The sequence below is a fragment of the Pogoniulus pusillus genome, chromosome 7, assembly GCF_015220805.1.
Source record: "Pogoniulus pusillus isolate bPogPus1 chromosome 7, bPogPus1.pri, whole genome shotgun sequence".
NCBI lineage: Eukaryota > Metazoa > Chordata > Aves > Piciformes > Lybiidae > Pogoniulus > Pogoniulus pusillus.
Window position 1 is genome coordinate 20827454 of NC_087270.1, and position 19492 is coordinate 20846945.

At 40.7% G+C, this 19492-nt stretch overlaps 1 protein-coding gene across 7 annotated transcripts in view; it reads left to right on the plus strand.

The window, feature by feature from the left end:
* Window positions 1–19492, plus strand: part of MACROD2 (mono-ADP ribosylhydrolase 2) — a 1034078-nt gene that overhangs the window by 687759 nt on the left and 326827 nt on the right. For all 7 annotated transcript variants that reach the window (XR_010302823.1, XM_064146159.1, XM_064146160.1 and 4 more), the window contains one exon: window positions 17152–17225. Coding sequence is in view for 6 of the 7 variants with exons in the window: in XM_064146159.1 (XP_064002229.1) it covers window positions 17152–17225 (74 nt within the window). In the remaining variant the exon portion in view is untranslated. The remainder of the gene's footprint in view (window positions 1–17151; window positions 17226–19492) is intronic.

Below are 19492 nucleotides of genomic sequence, written 5' to 3' on the forward strand. Positions count from 1 at the left end.
TGTGTCTATAATTCTCAGTGGTTAAGACAGTGTCATCACTTCGAAATACATTGGATGTAGTTATTTAAAAGTCACTTGGCTTTAAAAAAATCCCCCAAACTAGCAAAGCAAAATCACCACTACCAAAACACCCAGACAGCCTTAATCAGGCACTGTTCAGCTACTCAAGTTCCATCTGCTGTGAGGGTGCTTACCTCATGCATGTCCTCGGCCACCCTGTGCTAGACATCACAGCCTCTGCAGGTCTGCCAGCCCACCTGTTTGCTAATCAGTTTCAATTCCAAGGACCATGACTGGAAAAAAAAACCAAACAGCTGGTACGTTGGACTCGACGGGTCTCTTCCAACCTGGTTGATTCTACAATTGAAGCCAGCCTATCCCATTTAATTCGGATAAAAGTGAAGGATGTTCACACAAACATTTCAGCTGGCAGGTCTGAGCGTAGAATCTCTTGGGGGACAGAGATGAGCTGCTTGTGGCAAAAAAAGATCTTCATTTGTACACTCTCAACTTGCTTTTTTTACAATTAGTGTGTGGGCTGGGTTTCATTAGTTTATTGACTTTCCAAGAGCACCTCAATCCCTTTGAATCACCAGCTACCCTAGTGTGTTCCTGGTGGTATTATCCCACTCTTACCTACACAGAACATGGGAAAGATATATGTGAAATATGATGGAATCTGATAGGAAACAAGGTCCATATTATAATTCCAGCACAAGGAACATCTCACAAGCTCACACTTTCATTGTTTCCTCTTTCAGTTTTGTGCTTTTATGGAACACTATACCTTCCTTTAAATAGCGTTCTAAGCAGTTTTGAAACTGTTTGCAAAAGCTACTCTGACTTCTATCCTTAGCATTATTTTCTTTCCCTTTCTTCCTGTACTTTCAATCTTTATAGAGAAAATTTTCACAAATTGTTCTTGGAGAGGATGTTTCTTAATTGAAGTTAATTTCCCTTCCTGGGTGTTCCCATTAACTCAGATACCTTGCAGCAATTAGATTGTTCAAATTCATTTGTGTCTTAAAGGTTTAATTGTAATCTCCTGATTTATAAGGAATACAAAGTCTCCTTCTTTGGCCTTTCCAAAGTTTGGAGATCCTTCTTTCATTCAGCTCTCTGCACACAAAAAAATGGTGGAGTACTGGCCATGTGGTGGTTTTTAACATGGCATAATTAGTATCTATTACAGTCTTTGCATAATTGATTTTTATTTCTTAACTATTTTAGATGGTGACTGTACCTTTGCTTCTTAAAATAATTTTAAGTATTAACATTCAGTCTTTGACATAACTCTGCAACCTCTTTTCCTGCCTTGGTAGTTCCTGTAAATTAAATAACTTTGATTTACATAATCATCATGCTGTATGAGATTATCTTGCAAAGCTTGTGTATAAATATATATAATTTCAATAAGTACAGCTATTGATCTCATTAGTTTTGACTCATCACTCCTGTATTTTTTCTTGCTGCATTGTGAAGATCCGTTCTTTAGGAACTGATTTTAAAAATCAACCTTGTTTCTTGTAGAGCTTCTGTGAGTTTTGTAAATTTAAGTAGGAAAATCTAACTAAAATGATTAGCCCCCAAAAATGCTACTTTGAGTATTTTTAATCTTCCCACACCAGTACAAGTACTCTTTTCATTTCCTTCCTTTTTAATAGGTTTTGTGCATATTACCAGGACTTTATTTTGCAGGCTTTCAAATTGTGTATTTTGGTGAAAGAGAAATATTTACAGTATTTTATGACAGAGAAGTTCATGGTAGTGTGGTGGCCAAGGTCAGCTCAGCCCACTGAGCCAATCTACTAGTCTTCCATCAGGACAGAGAGGTTGTGGATTGAGATGAAGAGAGGGAGATCACTTGCCAAGTACCATAATGGGCAAAGCAGACTTGACTTGGGGTAAATTACTTTGGTTTATTGCCAGTTAAAATAGGTTTACATAGTAAGAGACAAAGGCCTTCCCTACAAGGCTTTTCCAGGCTTAACACCAACCCCTCACCGCAAATACTGTGATACTCTGCCTTCTCCTGCAAGAGGAGCTTGAGGGGCTGTTTCTTACATTTTCAATTTATTTCCCCGCTGCCCCCAATCCTGAGCATGCTTTGCTCATTTTAAAACCATTTTCCCCAAAGGCACCATGGACAATGTGGAAGTTCTGTGCTGCTGAAGCCAGCCAGAGCCACCTGGAACTGGCTGCACCTGGCACAGGGCAGCATCTCTACTGCCAGCATCTTGACACCTGCACACAGTACACGTACAAAAACTTAGCTAGAGACCAGAAAACGTAATGAGGTTTTATTTTAATTTAAATACATTCTCTGCCATCTTGTCCATGATTGCTGCAGTGGGAGATGGAGAGTTTGTGAAATGCCTTTTGTGTTTTTAAGTCATGGAGCTGGTAGAAGCTCTTTTCTCCTTCCATATGTAAATCCATGCAAGGAGAACTGAGGTAAATCCTCTACAAATCTACTTTAATTGCCCTTTATGGTTGTCCCATACAGTGGTAATTTTCCCTCCTCCATGAAGTTTTGGGGTGTTTTTATTGATTTCTATCCTCAAAGATACAGGGGAGACTGTGCTGTGGAAGGTACCATATTGATAATTCACTGAAACAACGCCAATCCAGCTCAGTGTTACAGTGATATTTTGCACTACCTGGAGGTGTGCAGCTATTGTGTTGATGCAAGCTACCTCAAATGTAATTGGAGAGAGAGAGAGAGAAGCCCTTGATAAAATTAATGGAAGGCATATTAGCTAAAGCTTCTCTGTAAGTTCAGCTTGAACCCATTCTTTTTTGATTAGGTAACAACCTCTTTTGAACCCGCTCATCTTCTTTTTTTATACATCTCCTGTAATTAAAGCTCTTTTATTTTCCCTGTTTGCTTCATTGCTTAATAACCAATGAAGTTTCTCCATCCAAAGAGTTTAAATGCTTTTCTGTATGCTTGTCACTACTCTACCTGAAATGTCACTTTTCCAAGTGTTTGGCTGCAGCATGGAGGTTTGACTCTGAAGTGTCATTCTCTCCAAGCATAGTGTGAGTCATCTCATGCTGACTGTACACACAAACTCAGTTTAATAAAATGCTGAAATAAGCCACCCCTTTCGCTGCCACATGGCCACATTTGCAAGGAAATTGAGGTCAGAGGTTGATTTTTCTCTTGTAGACTCAGGTTAGAGATGCCTGTTTCTTTTTAAGTGAAGGTCTTTAAATCTCAGTTGTCTGACAGGTGCTGAGAAATTTACATTTAAATTGTTGAGATCAACTTCTTGTTTGCAGTGAGTTGTTGAACAAAAGAAATTTCTTAGTCTTCCATGTCTTCCAGATTCTCCACTGCTTGATCTAAACAACCGTAGAACAAACTCCTTCTGTTCAAATATGAGCATTGTGTCTGCCTACAGTAATGGTCATTTGCATTGATATGTCTCTTTCTTGTATATCGACTTGAATGTTGTTCAAAATGACATGAAAGCACAGCTTGTTTGTTGTTTTGGTTTGGGCTGGTTTGTGGTTTTTTTGTTTGTTTTTTTGTTGTTGGTTTGTTGTGGTGTTGTTTTCCCTAAGGAATTGCATCTTGCAAAATTAAATCAGTTTACTTCAAAGCCAGATTTACCAGCATTGGTCTAAGCAGAAGCATTGACAAAATAAATATCACACTGGCAACTTACTGAAATAAGTGCTGAAGATGCTCTTTAAAATAAGTGTTGATAAAACCTTAAGTTCATGTCAAGACAACATTGGATTTGAATTTGTGGGATTCAATGGAAAGTGCCGTAAACTAATTATTTAATTTCCTGAGTTCCTAAAGTATGCAAGGCTTAGTAAATGCACAATTGCAAGTGAAATGCAAATTTGAGGTATTAACAGAGAATATATTAAAAAAACCCCAAACACCTGTTTGACAATGAAATCTGTAATCTTTGGATGCATTGAAGAACCCGATGAGATTTGAGATATTTTGTTATTGGGTTTAAAAGGCAACTGATGCCAGAAGCTGATTGTTAGTCAAGTGTTGCAATAAGGAGGTGCTAATGTGGATATATGTCATTAGCTGCAAGTGAATAAGTCCTCTGAAACAGAAAGAAGGTGGAAGAAGAGTCAAGGTTTCCCAAGAGATTATGATTATATATGTATATAAAAAATTCTACTCGTTAATAATTTCCTGTATTCTCTAGCACATGAGGACTTAGGTATATTGGAAGTATGAGATGCAGATTTGTCACCATTCAGGTTTGCTGAAATCTGCTTGAGGATGTCTCTGCTTACTGAAGAGGAGGTTTGTTTGGGTTGGAAGGGACCTCCAAAGGTCATCTGGTCCATTCTATGAAATCAGAGTTTTAAATGTCACAATTTCCTTATTCTTCTTTAAAGCAGTTTTCTCATAAATCCAATCCCTAAAACTGTGTCTTGTCATATTTCTCCTTTTGATTATATTGCTGTGGTCTTGAGTAACAGAACAAGCAAAAGGTTTTCAGAGCTGCATTGGGAGGAAATTTGAGTAGATGCTGGTGGCTTCCATGTAACTTATGTTCACAAAGTTGCTGCAATACAGCCTAAAGTGAAGTTAGTTTGGCTAGTTGCTGGTACAGTACTATGAAGTCAGATAAGATGACACACTGTGACTCTTGAGCATGTCATTTTAGATGGAGCTCGCCTCTTGCCAGGCAAATTACTTCCTCAGAAATGAAGCAGCACCTAAGCAAGGAGGGGAAAATGCTTCTTCTTAACAAATTAATGCATAAAATATGGAGTTAGTGCTCTGATGTGTTAACTCAAACATCCTGCCCAAGCATTTGTTTTAGTACCATTCAGTAGTATGAATTGCCTTACTGTACAGTGAAGAACAGAAGACATAAAGCATCAAATAAAAAAAATGCAGCCTCCCTTCTGCTCCTCAGAAATGTGCTTGCATTTTTTAGTGCAGGTTGGAGGCTGCCCTGCTGGAAAGCAGCTCTGTGGAGAAAGACCTTGGAGGCCTGGTGGACAGCAAGTTCTGCATGGGGCAGCACTGCCTTTGTAGCCAAGAGAGCCAGTGGCATCCTGGGGTGTTCCAGTTTGGGCCAAGAGCACACCTGGTTCTGGAGAACAGAATTGACTCTTACCCATTGTCAGGAGTAAGAATGAGGCTGCTGCACACTGACTGATTGGAAGTTTTAAAGAGAAATGCTGTTTACAAGAGCATATATACCAAAGGCAGTCAGGTAGAATAAGTGTAACATCTATAGCTCCAGGTGCCATGTGCTGCACTTTGGCCACAACAACCCCATGCAGAGATACAGGCTGGGGTCGGAGTGGCTGAGAGCAGCCAGACAGAGAGGGATCTGGGGGTGCTGATTGATACCCGCCTGAACATGAGCCAGCAGTGTGCCCAGGTGGCCAAGAGAGCCAGTGGCATCCTGGCCTGCATCAGGAATGGTGTGGTCAGCAGGAGCAGGGAGGTCATTCTGCCCCTGTACTCTGCACTGGTTAGACCACACCTCGAGTACTGTGTTCAGTTCTGGGCCCCCCAGTTTAGGAAGGACACTGAGATGCTTGAGCGTGTCCAGAGAAGGGTGACGAGGCTGGTGAGAGGCCTTGAGCACAGCCCTACGAGGAGAGGCTGAGGGAGCTGGGATTGTTTAGCCTGGAGAAGAGGAGGCTCAGGGGTGACCTTATTGCTGTCTACGACTACCTGAGGGGTGGCTGTGGCCAGGAGGAGGTTGCTCTCTTCTCTCAGGTGGCCAGCACCAGAACGAGAGGACACAGCCTCAAGCTACACCAGGGGAGATTTAGTCTTGAGGTGAGGAGAAAGTTCTTCACTGAGAGAGTCATTGGACACTGGAATGGGCTGCCCGGGGAGGTGGTGGAGTCGCCGTCCCTGGGGCACTTCAAGGCAGGATTGGACGTGGCACTTGGTGCCATGGTCTAGCCTTGAGCTCTGTGGTAAAGGGTTGGACTTGATGATCTGTGAGGTCTCTTCCAACCTTGGTGATGCTGTGATACTGTGATCTACTAGGCCCAAACTGTCCTTCTAGAATCCTCCAACCCTTTCACCCTCAGTTGGCCGAAGGGTAGGCTGAAGCCGCCCCTCTGCCCGCAGCTGGGCCTACAAGGCCTCAGCGGCTCAACTCCCTGCCTGCCGGCTGCCCCGCAGACCAAGGGAAGAGCGCTCTGCTCGGAGAAGTGAGGCAAGAGAAGCAGGGAGGGAAAGGGGGAGAGATCAAGTCAGGCACGATCTTTTAAGCTGCCATACCAGAAAAGGAATAGAATAACAATATTATAATGTTCTGGGATGAGCGGGTCCTTCCACCTGAGATGAACAGGGACATCCACCTGGGATGGGCCTCTGTCCCTGTGGCTTTGTTTAAGGGGGACCTGGGATCTCTCAAACTGCCACAGTCAGGAAAAGTGCATCCAGTAGGTCCAGGGAGGTGGTTCTCCCCTCTGCTCTGCCCTGGTGAGACCACACCTGGAATACTGTGTCAGATTTTAGGCTCATCAATTCAGGAGAGAAAGGGACCTGCTGGACAGAGTCCAGCAGAGAGCCACAAGAATGGCTGGGGGGCTTGAGCGTATTCTCTCCAAAGAGAGACTGAGAAACCTGGGGCTGTTTAGTCTGGAGAAGAGAAGACTGAGAGGAGATCTGAACCATGTGTACAAGTATCTGAGGGGTGGGTGTCAAGTGGATGGGCCCTAGCTCTTGTCAGCAGCAGTAACAGAAGAGCAACAGCTACAAACTGGAACATAGGAAGTTTCGCCTCAACATGAGGAGAAACTTCTTCAGGGTGAGGGTGACAGAGCCCTGGAACAGGCTGCCCAGAGAGGTTGTGGAGGCTCCTTCTCTGGAGGCTTTCGAGCATATCCACCTGGATGTATTCCTGTGCTGACTACCCTAGGGGATCCTGCTTGACAGGGTTTTGGACTCGATGGTCTCTGGAGGTGCTTTCCAACCTCTAAGGTTCTGTGATTCTGTGAACACTGTATATTCCAGGAGTATTTCAGATTGGAGCTTTGGTAGATTTTATGAATACAATAGCTGGTGGTTTGTGCAACCAGGTAGTATGTTTTACCACTGTGGGAGGCAAGAATGGGGGAAAAAATCCACTCTGGGAATAATATATACAAACGAAAAATCAATAATGTATTTGTTAAAAAGAGGAAACTAAGTAGATTAAATGTGCCTTGTACAGTATCTTTCTTTTCACCCAGCCTGCCCTGTAACTTTTTTCCACATAAATCTTCTAGGTAAAAAGATAAAAGAAATCTTTATTTTCCTTTCCCCCCCCCCATTTTTTCAATGCTTATTTGTGGGGTTTTGCTTGTTTGTGGGGTGGGGTTGTTTTTGTTTATAAGGAGTAAGTATATATTGTTTCGTCTGATTTCCTTTGTGTGCTCTTAGGAAAGCTTTGGTTTCCCTTAGAGGGGAGATAAGAACTATGCTTCAGCAGAAATACTGTCAGGTTGTTTTATTTGCATTTGTACGCATATGGCCTTCACCAAGCACTCTGCTGGGTTTAGATAATCCAGCTAGGTCTTTGGGTTGCATCTGTCAGAGCAATTGAATGTGGTGGAAGTGATCTGAAGGATAGTGCTGGGCTGGCAACACTGTTTTCTTTATGTGACTTTGTGTTTTTGTCTATTGCCTATGCATGTTTTATTCCTGTGAACTCTTTACACTGTCAGATCCCTTCCTTTTGCTGCAGTAGCTTGTCTTCCCTTGTGTCCTTTATATATACATGTCTCCCCAAGACCTTGTATTTGTAACTCCTGTCGCAATGTGCTGCCTATTGGAGTTGAAATACCGAGAGTTTCAGCAAAGCTGAGAGCCCTGGTACTGTTCTGGCCATATTCAGTCCCCCTTCCCAAGGTCCTGAACCCTCTCTTGCAGGTCTTTTGCTCCCTCCATCCTTCCATCACCCCAACCTGCTGCACTTCAGTGTGCTTTCCCAGCTCTCAGTGTCTGCACAAAAATCCTGTCAGCAAAAAAGAGCCTCTCATAGAAGTTTCCTCCTCTACCTAGCCTGTAGTGGCAGATGCATTAGTAGACATCAGGGATTCAGCAAGGAGAGGCACATCAAGAATGTCTCAACTTCAGGCAAACCTTCAATTAGAGTCTACAGTCAATTGCAAATGCATTTCTATTGGGAGCTGAGTCTTGTGAGGTCCAGGATCATTACGTTATTCCTTTTGCTGAACAGCAAATCTCTGGATGGTGAGGCTTTCCTCAGTGCTTAGAGGACTGTATGTCAAGGAGAGCCTTGGATAATGTCAGCAAAGGTTAAACGTCACTGTATTGGACCACGTTTATTTAGAAATACTACCATTTTCAAGTGGAATTCAGAGTATGTGGGTGTGTTGGGGGGGGGTTGCTGTCTTTTTTTCTCTTGCAGTATTACCACTTCAGGAAGGCAGGATTGGTTCTCTGGAGGGGTTTCAAATGCGTGTAGATGCAGTGCTTGGGCATGGTTTAGTGGTGGACTTGTCTGTGTTAACAGTTGATCTTAAAGGCCTTTTCCTAGGTAAACAATTCTATGATTCCCTACACATTGCTTCAGCTGAGAACAAGGCATTTTTATTTAAATCAGTGGGTAGAATAAATGTTTTAGCTTGTTGGAATTGCAAGTACAATGAGGCCACTATTCCATTGCTGTTCAATTCGGTGTATGATGGGAGATTTCACAGATGACTAGTACTCTACACTTTGTTTCAAATTATTCCTGCTGTATTATGTTGCCACCCTGAAGAACCCAACTTGTTTGCTATATATGGATAAGCAGAAGATGCACTGCTCTGCATTAAGGAGCTCATGTACACTTGGAAACCTCTTTCAATTAGCATTTCTCTGTACAGCACTTGTTTCTGGAATAGCAATCCGGGATGCGGTGTAGAGCGTGTTTCAGGAAGAACGATGTACTTGAGCTGAGGAACAGCTGCATACACGTGTCTAAATGGCTGTGTAATTTATGGAAGCACTACAAATACACTCTTGTTGGTAGGTTTTGTATGGTGAAACTACCTGTGCAAGTATATCTTTCACTTGTATTTGCACTGGGTAAGCTTTCTCTTACCATAGGAGAATGCTAATTGCCAGAGTAGTGAGATCTTTTCCCTTTCTGTGCTGTGGTGGTATCTTGCTGCTGTTTCCACTATTAAGCTCAGCTTGAAGCCTTAATGTTCCACATGGGCATTAGAAATGCCCTGAAAGACAGAAAAGCTCCATCACTTGCACAGTAAACAGCACAGCTATGAAACAGCTTGCTTCCCAGAGACTTTCCCAGTATTGCTTGCTGTATTTTTTATAAGACTGTTACAGAACCCGTTTATCCGTGATGTGGTCCCACAGCAAGCGTACTCCCTGTAAAGGCTGGAAAAGGGCTGAAACCAAAATTTTGATTTCTGACTGCTGCAGGAAAGTGAAATTCCTGTAAATATGCATCTCTTCTGCAAAATGACAGTACGCTTGCTGAAGTAAGGTGCACATAGCGAATCTCTGTCTTGGAGGGCCTGTAGGCCTGAAAAGAGGCTTATTTATGCCTATGCATGCCTGGACATGTTTTTCTGCCAGGAGCCCTGGTTGTAAACATGTTGTTTACACACACCCAACTCGTGTCTCCCTGGGGTAAGTCCATGTGATCCCCATATTTGGGAAAGTCCAGGCAAGAGCTTCTGCCTGTTAGGGTAAGGTTTGGCTGACTGCCAACCTGATTGGTCATTCTAATTGACTTGCAACTGGTCTTGGTTTTGTTGACTTCCATGAGGCTTATAATGCACTCTGGTGGCAGCATTGACCCTGGTTGACTTCAACGGAGATCATTGAGCTCCTGATGTACTTCTGGGAGTGAAGAAGAGCGCTCTGCCATTTCAATATGCTACCTTGTGTCACTGTATCATAGCAGAGAGATTCTGTTTCTTGCATTAGTTGCTAGATGCTTATTTTGGGTTTATTTATTAACCATTTCTACAAGATGCCTCTTTATCATGTCAACAGTTGACTCCAATTGGCAATCATTCTTTAGGAACTGTATGTATTTTTCTGTTGCTGATTAATTCTTTCACTCAAGGAAAATGAAAAGGCATGTTCCTTGCTTGAGAGGAATTGAGAGATGTATCATGATTTCCTCAGAAGAATGTTTTGTTTATCCATTTTGAAGTTTTCTCTTTTTCTTTTGACATTTTATGTGCATGCTAATTAATTACTCTAGCACAGTCTATGAAGGATACAGTGAATATGAGCAGCTTTGTTTCTTGGATAATTGGGGTAACAGAAAGGTTACTGTCTTTTCACAGTACTTAATTTCACTCTTTCTGAGAGTTACTTTTTGAGTGGACAGCAAATAAGGTTTTCTCTGGCTGAATGAGTTCAATAAGGCAAGGTAAGTTGTTTAGCAGAAGATTCATGGCTCTTTGCTATAATCTTCAATGCAGCTGATCCAAATGAGGGCACTTCCTTTCCAGGGTAAGTGTCCACAAAGATGATCGAGCTAGCTACTTGTCATCTTGTTTATCCCAACACACGTGACCATGGTTATTAAACAAAAACAAAAAAATAAAACTCAAATGTAAGTGGGGAAAAAAGCTCAATGATAGCAAGAAGCCAGGCTTGTTTGTAGATTATTGCCATCTCTATTTCCAAACAGGCCTGATTTACTGAGGCAATGGGAATCAGCCTAGCATGAGTGAATTCATTTTGACTATGAAAATATATCTTTGATGAGATGATTATATGGGATCAGTTGCAAGATTATACTGCTAGTTTCACAGCTGAAGGACAAGTGAATGTATTGAGTTAACCCTACCTCTGGCTTGCTGGGCTATGCATCTCCTTTTTTTCCTTTTGTTGCCATAAAGTGATCAGATTGAAATGTCAGTGATTAGTGTATTGTCAATAACACTCCTTAACCTGCGTGACCGTAATGAACTGCAGTTATTCATGTCTGTTGTGGTTCGGAAAGTATTTGTAGCAACAAAAATAATTTGGTTTCAGAATATACAAAGAAAAATGCTCAGTGACTTTTATCTTTTTTTTTTTCTTCCTTTTTTTTTATTAAACCTGGGAAATGCCTTTATTTTTCCTACCATCTGGTGCTGATCGTTCCCACATAGCAAATACTTGATGCATAGTGGAGATACCCTGTCATAGTGACTGCAGACAGGACCTTTGTTACACTTCCATGGTTGAAAAATGTGACTGTTGAGCTACTGTTTGAAGAGCATCCTTTATATATTATTAAACATCATTGACAAACAGATAAAGCAAACAAATGGAAGTTACTACATTTTGACAGTCATGTTGATTAAACAATGGTACTCTGATTTGAATTTAGAATACAGGAACAGTCTGCAAACTGTTGCATCCTGATATGTGCACAAACATGCCAGTGTAGATATTTTTCTGAGAAAGTATGAGAAGCATATAACTAGCATTTGTGCTGATCTGCATTTGTTTTTTTTCACGATTCCCTTCAGAATCAAACCATTAAAACTGGGGAAAATATTAAGATTGTGGTGAGTGTTTTGGAAGCCATAGAAAAGTAAGCATATTTTAAAAGAATAAAAAGGTGTCTACTACTTAGACTCTACTAAGCAGATAATATGCGAGTGGTTTTTTGGTGATTATTTTACCAAGCTGAGCTGATTTACAGAAAACATTAGGCATCTCAATTGAACTGGCAAATTATAACACCCCTCCAGCTACTGAAGTGATTTTCTGGATTGACATTTGCTTTTTAGTGTTATAACCTAACTGATATGATCTGTTATCATCATCTTCAGCTATATTGTATTAAATGTTGATTATTTAGCACTTATGTTTTGTTAAAGGGCTTATCATAAGAAGGTAGCATTACCTGATTGCAAGCTAGATATTTTTAATAAGATGCAGCATTGAATTGAGCACAGTAGAAGACACAGATGAAACTACTAGCATCGCAGTACAATTTGAGAGTCTCTTAAATAGATTTCTCTTAGTTTTATCTCACAAAAAAATCCATGCTGCTCTCTTACTTATTGAAGAATTCGTATACGTTTTTCAGGTACGGCATAGGCAAATTAAGCATAGGAAGACAGCCTGAATGTTTCCCTACTAAATTCCTCAGGCACAAAAAGGCTGAGCACTTACAACATTGAATTCATCACATTTTCTTTGTGTTGATGAAACAGGGGACTTATGTTCTTACTAATGGCTTTCTGGGGAATAAATACAAAACGTAAGAGAAGCTTGAATGTGTATCTCTGCAGTTACTATATTTTTTACTTCTCTACACTCTCCTCCTCTGAAACACACATTTATTTAATATCAACATTTTCCAAATAATTCTGCCAGATCTTACCATGTGGAAAATTACAGCAATGATGACTGTGAGAAGTTGCACAGTGTACAGTTTACTTCAGCTGCCATTTCTGAGGTCAGTGCTACAATTTCCAGGAATAAGATGGGAAAGCCTTGGAAAGGGGTGCAGAAGCTCATAAGCTTGAAGACTTTTTGAAGATTTCATAGGCTGTCATCTGTGCAAGGACATACTAAAAGCAGCAGAGTTCAGATGAAGTATCACAGTATCACAGTATCACAGTATCACCAAGGTTGGAAGAGACCTCACAGATCATCAAGTCCAACCCTTTACCACAGTGCCCAAGGCTAGACCATGGCACCAAGTGCCACATCCAACCTTGCCTTGAACTGCCCCAGGGACGACGACTCCACCACCTCCCCAGTACATTTTATGTGGTGGTAATAGGATGGGATGTTTATAGTGGGGAGTATGAGGGCATAGTCATTCATCTTAGGGAGTGAATGTGGTAGTATGTTCATCTCTTAGCAACACACAAAGACTTTGCAAGTGCAGCTGGGGCTTGGTCAATGCTGGGTACCAAGTGAATTGGGTACCAATTCAGTATTAAATCCATCCTAAAGCTGGCAGTCACTTTTCTTAAAGGTGTATTGTGATGCAAAGGCATCTGTCCTGGCTAGAGTGGCATTTTAACTGCGAAGCAACTGGGCAAAGACTTGAGCTTTTGTGACAATTTCCAAGCAAATGATGAAGATTTTGGTGTGTTTCTGGAGACACAGCTGTGATACAGCCTTGTCCTGTGTGACCAGATGGACAGGCATGTGAAGATGCTCAACAATGATGTACTTTTTAGAGCTGGTAGGATTTAATTAGCAGAGCAAAAAGCTTCATGTGATCTCTTCTTCACCCACCATCTCTTTCAAACCATGCAGGACATTGTTGTTCACACTGACCTAACAGGCTTGCACCCACTGTGGCATCAGCTATAGTGAGTAAAACTGTGCTTTTTAAAAGAGGGCTTCATGTGGTCGTTTAAGGCTTACTGGAAAATTCCAATAAGAGAAATAGGTACGTTCCTGAAAGTTCAGTGCAGAAGCTGAATGAGCAGGGCACTGGATGTGAAAGAGTAACAATGATAAAGTCTAAATCATTAATTGGTTTGCTAAGAGGCATAAAAAGACAATATATAAACATTTTTTTCTCTTAGCTCTTGGGCAGTGTCTCTGTCTGCTATCCCTTTGCTCCTTTCTAACTCCTCCACTAATGTTTTCCAGAAAACAGTGAGCTTTGCTGGTTGTTTGCTTGAGGAGAGAGAGGGCGGTGTTGGCCCCTTCTATGCTTTCTTTGGGGTGAAAGATTGGGTTTCTGTATTATTTCTAAATTGTATATAATTGTAAATACATGTAAATTTTGTATATATGCTCATAAATTTAGCTTGCTGTAAAATACAGCTTTATGTAAAATAAGACATCTGACCTGATATGGTAAATTTTAATTTGGACCAGGAAGTTCCTAACCCACCGCAGCTCCAGAACTGAAATGGACACAAGAGCTGGTGGCTGCTTGCTTCTAGCATTTGATGTACTTGAGAGGTTGGAAGTAGATCCTGGCACAATGCAATCGGCAGGCAGCAGTGAAAATCCCACTTGCTGAAAGAGCTTCTCAGGAACCAAAGGCAGCACTCACCATTTTGATGGCATAAGTGGAACTTGCTGCCAGAATACTTGCTTCACCTATCCATTGTATACAGTGTGCCAACTCTCCCTGTTTCTCCAGCCAAATCCAGTGAAGTCGTACAGAGGCACCACTTGCCTGTGCATTTGCCTTTTTGTGCCTTTGTCCTTTTCAGTATTCTGGAGAAGCAGCCACTGCAGTAACATGGGCCAGTGTCACTCTTATTACTTTACCTGTTTTATCTTTTGTGAAATTGAGCCTTTAGCCAGAATTGCCTGAGCTGCTGCTCCAGCAGTCGGTTAACTGTGAGGCTCCTTGAGCTCATTTTTCTCAAGTAATTTGATTCCCACGTGCTCACTGAGATTGCTTTTTGCTGAAAGTGGGGAAGGGGGTGGGGGTGTGTATAGGAGCAGCCCAGAAATGTTATGACAAACAAATGTAGCTTAGAGACGAAAAACAATGCAAAAACGTGTTTTAAGTGATCCATTCTCACTTGATTTCCCTTTAACCCAGTCCTATAAACCAAAATGTTTTTCCATTTGAGAATCAGAGACACAGGGTCTTTTGTGCTGGTGCAGGGTATGGAACAGCAGGAGAAATTCTATCCTGCTTCTGTATAAAGCCAATAAGCCAACAAGGTAATCCTTTCATTTAAATGACCAGAAATGTGTGTAAAATGCTAATTAGATTTTTTTCCATTTGTTTTATTTTTATTTTTGGTAACCAGTGGATTTTGAGATATTTTCTGAAATCATACACAGAATTCAAGGCTTTTTATTTTGGCTGCTGGATGATTTCCTTTACATTGTGGTTACTCAGGAGTAATTGAACACCAGTTTTCTAGATAAGCGTCTGTTAAGATTGGTTGGTATGGCAGCAGCTCTCTGAATAATGTACAATTTATAGAGAGATTTGATACAGTCACCAGTGCTTTGTGACAGTTTAGGGCATATACTCTGCTGTGAGGAAGTGAAAAACAAGCCTGAGAAGCTAATCTCACTGGAGGGAGAATTGTTCTGAAAATAAACCATTCAGTGCATATAAACAATGATTTATCAGTTGTCTGAAATACACATTTGTCCCTCTGTGTGGTATTCATTGTATGTCCAGGCAGATCTCCCCCGCTCGGGGTACAGAATTTCTTCATTACAAAGTGCCAGTTAGTTAGTTAGGATATTACTAATTTGAGCAGGCAGTCTGCTTGGAGGTCTGTTATGTTATATGGTGAAAATGAGGCTGTTGGAAGTGCCTGCTTTGGATTTTGTTAAGTGTTCATTATTTTGTGTCATAAGAAATATGTCTTTATGATATCAGCAGCATTAAAAAATGTCAAAAGAATATATTTTGCCAGCATTGGTGGAACTATCCACAGTATCACTTGTGGCATCTTAGCTAATTCGCCATTTTGGACTTGAAAGAGACAATTTTTAGTATTTTTTTAAAAATATGATTTAGTAAGCAATGTCTGCAAAGGAAGCACATGCTAAATGTCAGTGTTATCCACACTTTCACTATGTTACTTGATGATCTTGCTGGATGCTTGTCATAGGATCATAGAATGGTTTGGGTTGGACAGCACTTTCGGATGTTACCTAGTCTAACTCCCAGCAGTGAGCAGGGACATCTTCCATTAGATCAGGCTGCTCAGAGCTCTGTCCACCAGTACCTTAAATGTATGGAACTTGTACTACCTCTCTGGGAAGTGTGTGCCAGTGTTTCACCAACTTCATTGTAAAAAAACGTCTTCCTTCTCTCTAGTCTACATCTCCTCTTCTGTAGCTTAAAAGCATCACCCCTTGTCCTGTTGCAACAGACTCTCTCTAAATACTGGAAGGCCACAATAAATTCTTCCTGGAGCTTTCTCTTCTCCAGGCTCTCTGAGCCTGTCCTTGTAGGAGCCTTTGGATCATTTTGTAGCCCTGTCACTTGTTGACCACATTTTGTGGTCATTTGCTGCTAAGCAAAAACTTTGTGGGGTCCAGTTACAGAGGGCAATGTTTTGGGGATATGACTTAGGGTAGAGAGATTTTGCTCTTTCCCCACCCTGCCCCCGGATTTAGCAGTGCACAAGTTCTGGGAAAGGTTTAAAGAAGATATGAGTTTGTGCCAGGTCAAAGAGCTGGACACATCTACTAATTTTTTACAGTATCTGCATTTCAGTTCATGGTGTGAAGATGATGTGTGATGTAAGAAAGGCAGTATGTGTGCAGCTGCATGCCAGATTTCATGACTGTTTCTGTCTAGTCCCATTGCTTGCTTGTACTCTGTGCCTGCAGCTCCACCTCTTCAAAGGCCGTTCTATTAATCTAAACTACTAAGAGCTATTCATACAGCTTATGGAGTTTTATTTTTAAATCTGCACAAGAATGATTTGCTGCCCTCAAGTTAAGAATTTGAAGGAAAATTAAATTAAGTCTGCCTAAGTAGTGAAAGCATTTTTAGATTTGATAGATAGAAACCATCAAAGTAAAAGGTCTGTATCCCTGGAATGATATTGTGTAGTGCTGGGGGGAAGTTACTGTTGCTAGTATATCATGCAACATCAGGCCTTAAGTTCATATGCTTATGCTTCATGATTTCATTAATTTCCAAAGTTGTTCCTTGTTTTAGGCCATAAATTAAGAGATTTCTAACTCAAACGTATCTATCCTTATAAGGCCTGCGGCACTGGGGTCATAGTGTTACATGGCTTTGCTGACAGAAGGATTAAAGAAAGCAAGCCTTAAGAAAGCCCTTATGCCTTAAGAAATGTCTGAATGTCACAAAATGTAAGCCTAGCATTTATTATTGTGATATATGTGTTATATTGTTGCCTGCCTAGTATGACACATACATAGCAGTCTATTGTCTCAACTTCTCCTAAGTGGTAGAGCTTTCCTAAGGGGAGTTATAAACAAAAAAAATCTCAACAAAACCAAACAAAAACCCAAAACCAACCAAACAAAACCCAACAAAACAAACAAAAAAATGAAATAAAGCATTGCTCATCCTATTTTTTTAAACTGGAAAAAAAGGTGATTGATGTTACCTAAAAACGTTATGTGAATCTATGAAGAAGATAATTGTCCAACTGTAATCCAAATACAGTCTCCAAAAATAGTTTTGTTTTGTTTTGGGTTTTTTTTTGTTTCCCTCTAGATTCTGTTTTTCTTATATGTATAGGAGAATGTGTGTTTTACTTATCTCTCATTTTTTCTGTCTTTAGGTTTTCCAAATGAGCCTGCTGCCGTCATTGCCCTTAACACTATTAAGGAATGGTTAAGCAAGAATCACAATGAGGTATGGAATAAAAGATAAATTTCTCAAATTTCTGTGTAGGATTATGGGTTTTGACTCCAGAACTGTGAAAAGAGTAAACATAAGCTTGAGCTTTGAAGTATGTTATTTTGTCTTAAGACCAGTGAAATCAGGACAATACAGCCGGAGAATGATGGTTCTATTTAAAAGCTAGACTGGAGGTGGAGGGAAATACCTTTGTTTGAAACCATACTGTGTGCTTCCTGTGCATTGTTGTCTTTCCTGGCAAAGTGAAAGACTGTTTGCTTCCTAAGCTGCTTCTGAGCATCAGAGTTTTCATCTAATAATGAGGAGATTCTTGGAAAGGAAATGTATGTACCACTTGTTAGTGGAAACAGCCACCAAAGGTCAGTGGTGTTCCAGGGGTCACTTTACAGTGAGGAGCTTTATGATAATATTTTCTGTTTTCATTAATTTTTGGGTTGCTTGCAGTTAAGTGTGGTTTTTTTCCCCTGAAACACTCACAAAGTATGTGATCCAACTATGAATTTTTAATAGGGCTGGTTGTCTTCTGGTGGCACGATGGGGATTACTTTTACAAGAGTAAAAAAATACTTCTAGCAAAATTATTTTCACGTTTCCCCTTGGTTTTTATTCTTTCTCTAGTTTGAGTTCTTAGCAGCTGATAGTTCCTTGTGTTGGGCTGGAGAAATGCAACAAAGAAATAACAGAACAAATTAAATAGTCTTAAACTGAAGATAGGTCTGTTTCCTCATGATGACAGCTGGCAGATTTCAGACAGACAGATTTATTCCTCGGTTTTGCCTGAAAATAGTTAGCAAAGAATCCTATGGAGAAGCACTGGATACTGCACATAATTAGTAGTGCTTTTCTTCCAGTGACGTATTCAGGGAGCCTTTTTCTCAGGACAAGCTGGTACGAGAGGGTATGAATGTAGCAGGCTTATGTGATTTGGGTTTTTAGCAATGTTGTCTTGAAAGGAAGTGCCACGTTTTGATCTAAATGGTGAGTTGAAGTTTTCAGACCTGAAACTACACTAAGGAGTGCGTATGCATTTGGACACTGGTTTGTTGTACCACTGAGCACTTGTTATCTTCCTATGACCTATAAATCCTAGTAGTGAAGCAGGAGTTCTGGATGAACAGTCTTCATTAATGCTTTAGGTGCCTGAAGCCAAGCTATAGTCTTATTTTCTGGAGTAGTCTAGTCTGCTAGCATGTAATTTTATCTCTTAAGTGTAAGGTTAGAACCTCTATGCTTGCACTCCTTTTCTATTTTATAATACTTTTTATAACATTTTTACTGCGTAATTTTAAAAACAAGCTAAAATCTTTTTTGGCTTCGTAAGTATTTCTTCCTCAGAGGCTGAGCATGTATTGGATACACACTCTCCTTCATTAGTTTTTCCCTTAGTGGTATTACAAGAAACCCGGCTTCAGTTGCTAGGCTGCCTGTCATCTGCTTCTCTATTTTTCTGAATCCTTTCACAGACTTTAATAAAGCAAGTTCTTCCCTTTGTCCTCTGTGATGGTTTGGGAATTACTCATTCCCCCCACTCAATGAAATCACCCAGACTAGACTCAACCAGATGGAAGTTAAGGGATGAAGCTTTATAGTCACAGCTTAGCACAATATACAAGCAGATATTTACAATATATTGCAAATATTTACAGTTATATACAAGTCCCAGAAATCAGACTCCTCAGGAGAGCCTACCAACCTCCTTTCCACCACTCTACCTTATCCCAGAGTCTGCCTTATGTGCAAGCTGAGCTGGAAGGATCGGCAAGGGAGATTGGAAGCAGAATGATTAGTTGGGTTACGCAGATCCAAGCAGAGCAGCAGAAGCCCAGGGAGAAAACACAGACGCCGAACTCTGACTGATAGAACTGTCTTATCTATGATTGTGTCCTTGCTTTTATACATCTCAACAAACCTGTGAGAGAAGTAGACGTCAACGTTGTTTCTTTTTCACAGCCTGTAATCTAATTTCTCTCATTAAATTATTCCACTTAGCCTCAAACCAGCACATCCTCATAAGTCTTCTTCCAAAACAGACTTTGAGCTTTGAGGTGCATAGCAGATAGTGCCATGTATGTTCATGATGCTTACCTGTGGTAGAATAGTTTTTTCTGTATTTTGACTTGTTTGCAGAATGCCACTGTTTATGTTCTACACAGATTAGTGTAAGCTGTGAACACTGGATATGCATGATTCCTCCATTTTCTCACTGTAATTCCCTTCTAATTCTTGTCCTTCTTGGCTGCCTATCTCTAAAGCTCCTCTCT